At 34.3% G+C, this 12,785-nt stretch overlaps 1 protein-coding gene across 1 annotated transcript in view; it reads right to left on the reverse strand.

The window, feature by feature from the left end:
* Nucleotides 1-10,543: 10,543 nt before the first annotated feature.
* LOC124895570 (pre-mRNA-processing protein 40A-like) overlaps nt 10,544-12,785 on the reverse strand; it is a 13,537-nt gene continuing 11,295 nt past the window's right edge. Inside the window, exons 8-13 of the mRNA XM_047405994.1 lie at nt 12,180-12,260; nt 11,984-12,076; nt 11,831-11,884; nt 11,616-11,732; nt 11,411-11,509; nt 10,544-10,561 (exon numbers count right to left, since the gene is read on the reverse strand). Of these exons, the coding sequence (XP_047261950.1) occupies nt 10,544-10,561; nt 11,411-11,509; nt 11,616-11,732; nt 11,831-11,884; nt 11,984-12,076; nt 12,180-12,260 (462 nt within the window). The remainder of the gene's footprint in view (nt 10,562-11,410; nt 11,510-11,615; nt 11,733-11,830; nt 11,885-11,983; nt 12,077-12,179; nt 12,261-12,785) is intronic.

The following is a 12,785-nucleotide window of genomic DNA, read 5'->3' on the forward strand; positions in this document are numbered from 1 at the left end:
AATAAAATTAGACCAAGAAGTTAGTGATGTGAAGTCACAAAGTTAGAAGTCAGAGTGAGGGTGATTTTTGATGTAAATGAATATTTCAGTTGAATAACCGATATTTGAGGATGATTTACCCCTTTATAGTGATAAACTAATGTGGTTGCTAGTAGCACGTGTGGATGGTATAGTAGTCCATGGGGGAAGTATTTACTCAGATTTTTATTTATACAGAGTAAGATGTGTATTATTAGACCATTAAATATTATGTGTCAATTTCCTATCTCTTGTTATATGTAATCTTATTATCATGGTGTTTTTGAAAAAAAAATTAAAGTCTAGTGAAGCCATGTGGGGCTCTTTCAATTCACTAGCATAGTTGCCTTGTCATCCATCTCATTCTTTTTTAAATACTAAACCAAATTCTAGTGAAGCCGTGTGAGGCCTATTTCGATTCACTAGCAACTTGTTGTCCAACTTGTTGTTTTTTTGCTGGTTTAATATATGTATGGCTGAATCTGTTTGCATGAGATAGAGTTGGTAAAGAGGTGATTCGTCCTTGTGAGTTAGTTTAGTATAAGGTAGAGAAGGAGTTATTAGTTAGAGTGATTTATTGGTTGCTTGAATGTGAAAAATGGCTATATTAGCGAGTAAGTTATGATTATAGACTCATGGTTGTTTGAGGAATTTGAAGGCAGTCTAAATGTATACTTGAGTAAGTAAGTATGAGGTGAGAAATCCGCATAAGTAGATAAGATCGTATGGGGTTATAATATCAGATTAAGGTTGATTATGTCTATTATGTGACCTTACCCCTTGACTTTTTTCGTTGGTAGCTGTAAGCTAGTACTAGTTACGAGAAGGTATGTAGCAAGTTATGAGGTATTTGGATAGTACTACATGACTGGTAGAGATTTTTTGAAGTTTTACAGGAGTTCTAGAAACTATTTTCTAACAAATTAAGATTACCTAAAAGATGATGAAATACCTAAAAGATGATCTCAATTAGGACGGGGAGTCAGGGGTGGAAGTCCCAATATGATGAAATACCTAAAAGATGGCGAGGGCAAATCAAGGATCGTAGGAGGTCAACACAGAGTAGTTTCTTTCAAACTAATCATTTTTGGTAGATGCTGGGATCAATACACAAAATGAGCATTTCTTTCGACAAATCCCCAAGCAAGTCGGGAGCCATGACAGAGCATATAAGGCTTAATAACGGTACTTTTGATAGCCCAAAAACCGGCTCAACACCAATTTATTGACGACCTTTCGAATTGTCCATCTCATTTCTTGAGATCATGGAGGACAAACAAAAGTGTCTTGTCTACTTTACAAATATTGTATTTAGAATTTTTCTAAAATAAATAGTCGCTAGCAAAAGCGACTTTGTGTCTACTAATTTCCTACCTTTAGTACAGGTACATGCAGAAAGCAAGACCCTGATGCTGGCGTTGAGGATATCATCATCATTCAATATCTATTGGCGCGCTAGACACAACGCTGGTATTTAGGATATCATCAGCATTCAATATATCTGTTGACACGCAAGGCACAACACTGGCGTCGAGGATATCATCATCATTCAATATCTGTTGATGCGCTAGACTCAACGCTAGCGTCGAGGATATCATCATCATGCAATATTTGTTGACATGCAAGACACAACGCTGGCATTGAGGATATTATCAGTATTCAATATATCTGTTGAAACGCAAGACACAACACTGACATCGAGGATATCATCAGCATTTAATATATCTGTTGACAGGCAAAACATAACGTTGGCGTGAAGGATATCATCATCATTTTATATCTATTGACATGCAATACATAAATACTGGCGTCGAGGATATCTTATCATTTTCTGAATCAGCATCTGAATGCATCGAGAGCACACGATTTGAAGGGATGCCTTTAAGTCGCTTTCTAAGGATGAATGATATATAAGATTTCCTAGAAATTGATAATTTGAGGGTCATCTATAAGTCATATTATTTGAAATAGGATAGTGTGCAAGATCACCTATGAGTTGATAGCCTGTAGGTTATCCGTAAGCCACAACAATATCCTAATCGGATAGTATGCAAGATTGCCCAAAAATCAATTGTTCAAAGGTTATCCATAAGTCACAACTAAATCCTTACAGAAGAATATGGAAGATTATCAAATTGATACGTCTAAGGGTTCTCTATAAGCCGTGTCATATCCAAGATCGATTATGTGCAGTATTACCCAAATACTAACAATTTGAGGGATTATCTATAAGTCATATTGTATCCAAGGCCGGATGATGTGCAGGAACACCTAAAAGCTAGCGATTGGAGGGATATCTGCAAGCCATCTCTTATTCAAAGTCGAATAATGTGCAGGATTACCTAAAAGCTAGAAATCAAAAGGATATCTATAAGTCGCCTCGTATCCAACATCAAATAATGCGTAAGATTATCCAAAGATTGATAATTTAAAGGAAATTTATAAATCGATCTTCGGCTATAACCGGAGAGGTTATCATTCCACATGCAACAAATGATATAGGTACCCAAAGGGTTTACACACCAGCATAAGATTACACGGTTGTAGAGACCATTCTGCATAAAGTATTGCCGGTGTCCAAAAGGGCCACCCACTTTGAAGACATATTCAACTGACAAATGTCATAATTATACAACCACCAAGAGGGTTGTTGTATTTCGTATTATCGGTTATTTCATTCCAAATAGTTACATGAAGAGATGACTCCGCTTTTCAGGCCACAACTCACGTGGATATATGGTAAAATACCGCATACCTCTTTTGTGAATTATGTTTAGCACTAACACTTTTTGCTTGAAGAATTGTCGAGAGCATCCGAGAGGATGAAAATCTCAAATCAAAACCACAGGTGCGAATGACGTCAAATAGGACGCAGCACCCGAATCCAACCCTTTTTCTTTTTCCTCTTTATGATCACGCGCGTTCCACGTGAATCCATACGAGAAGATATCGAGAATCTCTAGAAACACACTTAGGTGTCTCTATAGAGGTTTACGAATTCGTACGTAGGTGGAGTATTTTCATTGGCTTGTGAAGATTATTCCCTTTCCACCAATTTCTATTGGCCACTTTTTGGAATTCCGTTCAAGAAAATCAAAATAGAGGTACAATTCGTTAGGGTCCGAATCTTTTGAATTTCAAAAATGAATCCTCAATCCCCTTCTATACGTAGCTCTCTTTACAGCAAGAAAAAGGGATGTTTTTGGGACTTTGGAATTTTTTTCACTGGCCTCTCCTTTCTTTTATGGGTTCTCCTCTTCTTTCTCTTTGGAGTTCAAAATTTTAGAGGCAAAGGGGGTTCAAAAGTTTTGGGTTGAAAATTTGGGGTTAGAGAAAATCTTCAAAAAATATTCTCTTTACGCCTAAGAAACATACATTCTTAGGAGGTGCGTCTGAACTGTTGAAGCAGTTGTGAGTTTTTCGGTGGTCGGAATCCTATCATCAGCTCGTTATCCTATTTTGCTGCCCTGAAAGAGGTAAATACACTTTTCTTTTTAATTTTGTTGTGGTTATCATTTTCTTTGTCGTGGTTCTACTTTTGTTTGCTGGGAATGACTGCTGTAGAGGCCTGGAAGGCATAGGATTTTCATGTTTGATATATTGATCTACTAAAAAACTCATTCTTGCCCGTGTTTGATTGGATGTCATTCATGCTTGATCTCTCTCATTTTATTCTTTCTGAATGTTACTAGTTAGCTTTAATGCTTCGACTTTAGAAATAATTTTGCTGGTCTCATATTCGATGTTTCTTTGTAGTTCATAGAGTAGGAGAATAAAATCTTTATGTATTTTCGAAATTCGAAAAAATGTTCAAAGAATAGATATTAGGTAGCCTGTTCGCATATCTTTTTCGCTCAAACGTAGGAAATTGTTATAAATAAGAACTCAAATGTTATTTTCTTCTGACTTGCCACTCTCGATGTACAATAGTCTCATTTGATTCTAAAGTTTATTTTAAAATATGAGAGTGGACCATAGGGCTGAATTATGTTTTCTTCATGGCTAATTCAATTTGCTGTAATTGACTCATGAGAAAATTAAAGTTTGATGGGCTAATGTTTCTTTCCTTTCTTGCTTTTCTTGTTCGCATATAAGTTGTGGCATCTTGTCTCATGATTAAATTACCTAAAATTTGGTTTATGTAGTGTTTGAATCTCATTTGTTTGTTAACCCAGTGGTAACGAAGGCATTAAGATTTCAGCCTTGATTTTCTTGAAGTTTCAGCTATCGTATTCCTTGCCTAAAGTGATTAAGTCTTTAATTTTGTATGTTTGGCATTCTGGAATTTGAACGATGCTTGTGATCCATCGTTTATGTAGTATGATCCAGGAGTTGTAACTCTTTTTGTGACATGCTTAATTGGGTCCTTTTGTGGCATTAAAGTGATAAATTATTTTCTTTATTTCGCTAAAGACCATAAGAATTTCTTGTTGAAGCTTTATTTCCTCCAGTAGTTGAAATTTCTTTAATTGATTATGAACATTTTCTTCAAACATTATAGACTTTTTCTCTTGTGGCATTTTTACCTGTGTATGAGTGTATTTGAATAAAGCAGGAATGCTATAGCTTATTAATTGTTAAAATCTTGGACGTATGTTAATTTCTTCATTCCTTTCTTTGCATGCACCCCCTTTGGAGTTCAAATGGCCCCCTTCTCTCTTTGCATTTTATAAATGGGCCAATGAGGCCTATCCTTCCAAGTTAAGCCCAAAAGAAAATCCAAGAATCCATCACATGGCGTATGGATATGAGGAATTGAAAGAAGAATGGGTTAAAGTTCCATCTTTGAAGCGGCAAAGGGGACTTGAAAATCTCATTATTTCTTCTTTATTGATTTATTTATCCATTGTTTCCATTATTTACTTATTTATATTTTTGTTTATTTAGTGACTTATTTATTTATTCATTTGGGCCTCGAAGCCAAAGTTGTAAATTTAAAACAGGTGGAGCGAGACTCGAGCCGAAAAGGGCTCGAAAATATAAAATTAAGACAGGTGAAAGATGGGTCAAAAACCTAACTAGATTAGGACAGGGTCGGCGGTTTGGGCTTAAAAGCCAAAATCACTACTTCTCCTCTTTCCCTTTTTTCTATTTTCTTACTTGATTTCCGTGTGTTTTGCAAACCTAGTAAAATCCTTAGTCAAGTCTCTAAAAACTGGTTTTGCATAAACACCAAAATGTTCCTAAAATTGCTTTTCTTTTCAAAAAATAAACTTTTTCAAAGTAAATCAAAAGACGATTTTCAAACAGTCCGGATAACCGCAAGTTAGCGGACATTTTGGGTGCCTAATACCTTCCTAAAACGTTAATAGGAACCGCTTATCTAGAATCTCTAACTTAAAATGATTTTTCTATTTTGAATCGTTTGCAGTAACTCTCTAAAGATTTCTTAATTTCTTTTCAAAATTAAGTGGCGACTCTCAAAAAGTCAAAATTTCCGCAAAACAATATCAACTACAATCACTTCCACACATCTACTGCCCCCACCCGAAAGTAGCAGAAGAATAAGGGTTTGTAGTAATTCAAGTACCTTATCCTCTTGACGCTTGCACTCCTTCTCTTTTAGTTCATTAACAAATTTGTTAAATATTTCAAGCAGCAAGCCCTCATCACCCATTATTCTATAAAATAATAACAACAAAGAAATTCACATTCAATGTTTCGACATAATGAGAATCATGAGATTATGAATAAAAAAGTAAAAATCCAGAGCATTACATTTTATAGCCAAAGAGGCTAGACAAATTAAAACTAGAGATTTAGCAGCATACTTCATCAGAACCGTGAAACAATCACAAATGCCAGAAATTAAAAACTAAAGTAATCACAAATGTCAGAAATTTAAAAACTGGCTGCTTGAGTTATCAAACTCCCAGTGTTGGAACAACTAATAATTGACATCAACCAATTTCTAGAGGGATAAGTTCCACATTAAAAATCACTTAGCAAAATGGTAATTCATGCTAATACTATAAAGAAATAGCCTACCTAAATATTGAGGAATATAAAACAACAAATCATTCAACACAGCTATTATTCTAAGGTACATTCTAGAACTATGTGAATTACTGAGTTTAGAATGTTAAAGGAGTTGGTCCTTGAAAATAATATCAATTATCATTCTCCAATGGTCCTTGCAATCGTGTTACTAATTCTAGATCAATAAAAGAGAAGCTACTTGCCTATTTGTAGTCCTCCCATTTCGATGATGCAGTAATTTCCTGCAACCACAGCAAACAAATAGATTATGGTTTAAAGGAAATATCATGGGATCCCATCCATTGCAATGTGAGAGATTGTAAACTGTTTACTATACCTTTGATGCATAAAAAAGTTCATAGAACTCATCTGCTAGATGTTTAGGCTTTTTAGCTTCTTTTTCTTCTTTCTTCCTGGCCCTTTCCAGTACTCCTCAAAGACAAACTATGCAGATGAAATATGCATATTCAATACTCAATGACCCGGCAAGCTCAAACGCGTAGAACATAAAGTTTAGAAAGGAAGTATGGAATAAGATTCTGTATAATCCATGTATGTCCTCTTATTCCTTCGTTTGGAAGGCAAGGGGGATATAATGTAAAAGTATTATTACCATCTTTTGGAGTAACTCCTCACATTATAATCTTTGATAAAATGCTTTACAAAAGTTTTGATCTATTAAAAGTAAACTAAAAGCCCTAAGAGACCCAACCGTCTAAGCATAATTCTTCGACAAGATACCCCTTGCAATTCCCTCTTCCAACATACATAGATTATACGCCATGACCATAAATAACCTCCAAAATCCAAATGATATATAAAGAATATCCTCATTACAAAAATAGCAAATGATCATTGATATCATCCAGTTATGCTGTTTAACTAGTTTCGTAGAGTAGAAATCTTATCCACTAACCGTAAAAAAAGAAAACTACAAGGCAAATTGCTTTGAATTAATCAACTTAAGATATGTGCGGTAGGTGTAATATTAAACACCGCCGTCCAAGAAATAAAAACTCTAGAAAATGGTACCAAAACTGAAGAATTGGAAGCGAAATCTAACACCAAATATTTGATCAATGTGGTCTTCGTCTTTATTCTTGAAGGTTTCAGGCTTACTAGCTAACCGACACACTACTCTTCTATTAACTCCATTACAAGAAGATCCAAATTTAATGTGGGATAGGTTATGGTTGGTATTAAAGGAAAATTCCACTAACCACAGTTGACTACCTACGAGTTGCCAATTTAGCAATCACAAACTGACCGACTTCCAGTGAAACATAACATGGAAGTACTACTAATGCTTTTGCACTCAATCCACTCATCTTATGCAGGACCTATCCTAAAGACAAAAAGGGGACAAATATATAGAAATCCATTTAGTGAATGGGGTACTTCAATTTTCACAACATTTAATTCAACATGGGTCGATGAGAAACAATATACAGTGCTTAGCCATAATTAGACCTTTAAGTTGGTATCTGACATTGGTGGAGAGCTAATATACTTGGCGATTGCAACCTTAAAATCATCAAGCATCCAGACTGATGTCAATTCAATCTGAAAGTAGAGACGGCTCAGCCAAAATATTAGGTACTAACCGAAGCACAACAGAGGTTAAAATGAAGAGTGGTGATTACCTCGACCATCCTAACTGCATCTTTAATTTGTGACTTGTCATCAAGATCTTGAAGCAACATACAAGTAACACAAATTCAGAATGCTTATCAGTACCAAAAATAGGATACCAAATGGAGCCTTTTCCATACATTTGAGTTAACATAAAGTCTATAAATTACAAGCAGGGTGATGGGGATGAAATTTCTTTCATGAATACCAACATTTCTCCACTTGTTCAAAGTCATCTACAATATCACAAGACACTTGACACATAAACTTAATTGCACTGATCAGGCTAAATTAAAGGAAAAATCAAGAACCCCTATTTGGATAATAGAAAAAAGGTGAATAAATAAAAATGGATAGCATCTCTGTTAATAGCGCTTTCGTTATATTTACTTAATAAGAATCATTTATGCACACAAACAGTAATACAAACTTTAAAGATAGAAGTTGACATCTTTATATTACAAGGGAAAAAGAAAAGATTTTCAGCATCTGAGTTTATGTATAACTCTCACCATCCCATAGCAAGAGCCTAACCCAAGAAAATATTACCAAATTCAATCATTGAATAAGAGTACGAACAGGATCATTACCATGCTAGGATACCAGGTAAACTCCCTCTTTCATCAAGCAAGGAGATAAATGCTAATAACATTTGATCATTCAACTTCAATTCTTTTCAGAAAGGGCAGAGGATGAAACAATATATCGTTTAGTCAATCGTAAGTGTGTATTACGGCTAAAAAAATCATAGTGATGGAGATGCAACTTTATTTAGAGAAATAGAGATGCTCTCAGGCACTTTTTTTGAGGCTAATCTTTTCTAAGCCTTTACTTTCATTACATATCAACTACCTCTTCAGAGGTGAATTCTGGCACTAAGTTATTTAGTCCAATTTATATGGTTGACAACACAATATATTTTGAATTGGGTTTTAAGTTGCACGATATCATCCGAAGTGAAATCAAAACTGGGGTGTGGTACAAATGGACAAAACATAGTCGAAACTTGAACAGACAAACTACTTTCAGGTCTCATTTGTTTGCACTTATTGGATTTATGAACCTGTTCAGACCTCAAACCATTAAGTGCATTTGATTTTATTAGGATCTTAGCTTTTAATAGGTCTGAGTAGGTTTTAATCATTCAGATGTGGAACCAAGTCTAAATATTATTTACAGATATTCTTGTGTAGGATAAAATTCACCACCACTCTATCCACAATCACCTGTCACTACCACCAACCACTTCCACCATCACAACCAACATCACTACCAACTACACTGCCAGCCGCTACCACACCTACCACTTCCATTATTCTAATTATATCCACTGCCAACTAGGGGTGTTCACGGTTTGGTTTTTAACCAAACTGAACCGCGATCCAAACCAAACCGATTAAAAAAAACCTATATTTGATTAGGTTTGGTTTAGATTTGAATTTTAAAAAACTGATACTAATTTGGTTTGGTTTGGTTTGGTTATACTCTAAAATAACCGATAAAATAACCAAACCAAATCGATATACAAATATATTATAATTATTTATATGTTTTTCATAAATGTAATCTAAATATTTGTTACATTTTATATTTTAATCTTGATTTAACTTTAGTCGTAACACATTCAGTCATATGTCTTCATCTAGTTGACACTACATTATGAGATTCTAAATGAATTTCATATTTTGAATGACAAATGATACTAATTGTAAAAATAATACCTTGTTATATATTGAAATTTACAGCTGAAATTCATTAGACTATACACAATCACTAATTTTAACTTTCTTTTGAACCTTGTTGAGAAAGAAGTTTATGTGTTCACCTTTTGGGGGTTTATCATATCATTCTATTAAATATAGTTTTTAAATACTTTTTAAAAGCGTTCATATGACGTTATCATGGCTTTGCCGAAGTATAACACTCAGTTGACATCATAGTTTCAAGATTGAGATACAACACTCGGTTGACATCTCATATGTTAGATTGGATTTGTTTTTTAAAATTTTCAAATTTTATCATTAACTAAAGTTATAAACCAAAAAACCCGAATCAAACTGAACTAAACCGACAAGAACCAAACCGATGGTTATTTTTTTGTTTGGTTTGGTTTAGTTTTAGAAATTTAAAAATCGATTAAGTTGGTTTAGTTATGGTTTTGACCAATAACCGACCCATATCGACCCATGAACACCCCTACCGCCAACGCCACCACCATCAACTACTACCGGTCGATCCCTACTACTAACTAACTCATCTATTAGAACTAGCACTATGACTAATAACCACTAACACATCATCAACTTCCACACATCGCTAACAACCACTAACACATCATCAACTTCCACATATTCTTCAGACACCATCACCACCACTGTCACCGGCGTCACCACCTCTACCACCACTATCCGCTACACTCGCTATAGTATCTGTACTAACAACCATTCCACTATCACAGCTAACAGCATCTCCAACGACCACCAACACATCATCAACCATCATGCATACAGTTTTCCATCACCACGATCAACACCTCCAACTACTAACATTAACCAACTTCACATCACAACCACCACCACCACTACCTATCGCCAATATCATGACAGTTACTACAATGCCAACTATATCTACTATCACAACTATCATCACCAACATTGCTAATCACTAATATCAATTAATTTATTACAACCACCACCACCATTACAAACCATTTCCACTATCACTAACAAACATAAATATTTCTTTTTTAATCAAATAATAATTTAATTGCATTAAATTAAAAAAATTTCTAATATATAATTATATTATATTTAGAAATAAATAAATTTTGCGCATTCAGATATTGAGAAACACCCAACCTTAATCATTTAGTTTTCAGATCTAGAGACAATATCTTAACCATTCAGATGTCCGCTCAAACTGATTCAAATGTCTGAATATTAAAAAAAACAAATGCAGTCTTAGCTGAAACACAATGGTGTGGTTGTGTGATACTTTAAAGGAGTCCTCGAAAGTCAAAGAAACTAAGTGAAAACATGGAAGTTTGATGATCACTTCTTAGAGTTGTTCTGCTCGAGAAACTATAACAATTAAGGTAATATAACCATTAACAACATTCAACGGAGGAGAAGTCAATTACAATTGTCCGTGAAGTAGCATTTAATACAGCTTGGCTAGATTGACAGAATCATCTATATCTATACTACATTAAAAGCATGGAACCCCTAACTTAAAAGTTTACGACAATACCATTCCTATCAGCCTAAATACCTACTATCTAGTTAAAAAAAGAGGAAACTAATTGGCATAAAGAGAAATAACACAGATGTTTAATAGGAAGAACCGATCATTGTTCTTATCTCAACAAAATATGCGTTATTTAAAAAGAAAAAGCAAGCAGTGGGGTAACTCTCAAATCTCAATCTCATTCTTTTATCCTACCAAGTATGTTCTATTCTTTAATGTACAACAACAACAACAAACCCAGTATATTCCCATATAGTAATGCACTGACTTTCTTTTTTACCTAATGAATTGAACTTTTTAGTGAGGATCTAAATAATTTTCAGACTTGTTTAACATCTGATTCATTAAGATGTATTAATAGGTTGAATATTTTAATAAAAAGCACTTAATGGGATGATATATTAACCATTCAGATTCAGACCTTCATTAAGTGAAAGCAAATGAAAAGGGATTGTAGTGTAAAGTCTATAAATATGGCTTAGTGTAACAAATGTAGTTGACAAAATTCAATACTCCTATTAGCAACCTATTTCACCTGTTTCTCCAGCTCATCCATAACATCTGTAAATAAGTTTTTTACTATTGATCCTAAAGTATTTGATGAGGCAGCTAGATATGCAGCAAAATCTTTAATCTACAAGCACAAAATAAAAAAGGAAATTATTGGATGAAAATTCAAAAAGACGAAAAGGGAACTCATGAAGTTAATCACTCACTGAACACAAGAAAGAAAAACTAACTTTGATGTAATAATCATGCCAGTTAGTTTTTGCGTTAAGTATTCCTGCAGTAATATGCTCTTCCATCAGTTTTCGAAACTCATCACGATTTTTACGTTCAGCTTTCCTCAATTCTTCCTATTTGAATCAATGGTGTACGCCCATTGAGAAAGAGATAAATTAAAGTATCCAAACATAAATTTAATTTTTGCCCCCGAATCTAATAAGCAATATACCATCTGCAGTTTCCTTTGCTCCCCCTCTTTGCTCTCTAAGTCACGTATGTATTCCTAAAATAGAAAAGGTTGCAACATAACTTTAAAACTGAGGCGTACAAATGAGATGTTTGGAAAAAGTTATTTATGATGTATTAGAAAAATGAGTAGTACCTGGAAAATCTCCAAGCGATCGATTTTCTCAAGGCGGGAGCATCTTTCATCAGTTTCCAAGTGGTCCTGAACTTTCCACCACTGGCTACTGGCCTGAACAAAAGAAGTCAGCAACAATGGAACTATGGAAGTTCTATCTCCTGGAAATAGAAAAACATAATCTAGGAACTAATACTAATTCCACTAGAACAGATACCTTAATAAAGTCAGAGGATTTTAAAAATTCTAAGTACTCCACTTTATTGCGCTTCTGCTCCTCCAATGCCTTAGCATGCTCCTAATAAAATCCAGTACAAAGTAAAAAAAATAAAATTTCTCTATAAAGAAGACAATATTTACAAAGAGACTTTAACTACACTTGCATGAAAGTATTGAAAAACTTTTTCTATTTTACGGCGGAGGGGGGAGAGGAAGAAGCCTATCATAGTTTTAAGTTTCAAGAAAAATTACATATAAAACATGGAAGTTTGTTTAAATTGGAATTCAATGGTGAACAAATTTAAATGTTGTACCCTTGAGAAGCCATTAAAAATGTATTCAAAGAACATAAGATTTTAAGTTGAATATCTACGACACTCCTTCTTTCTACTCTTTAAGCAAAACAAAAAAAGGGAATAAACTAAAAGACATCCTGCAAAGGAAAGGAATGGAATGATTGTTGTTAATCAACCTAACTCAACTTTGAAAACTAGGTCAAGTAGTGAAGATTATCCAAGATCATATAAGGAAACTACAGCACATACACCTTACTAGTATGGGATTCTCATACATTAATCGCACACCAAGACTAGACATTTGTAGC

Source organism: Capsicum annuum, unplaced genomic scaffold (genome assembly GCF_002878395.1).
Source record: "Capsicum annuum cultivar UCD-10X-F1 unplaced genomic scaffold, UCD10Xv1.1 ctg82981, whole genome shotgun sequence".
NCBI classification, from domain to species: Eukaryota; Viridiplantae; Streptophyta; class Magnoliopsida; order Solanales; family Solanaceae; genus Capsicum; species Capsicum annuum.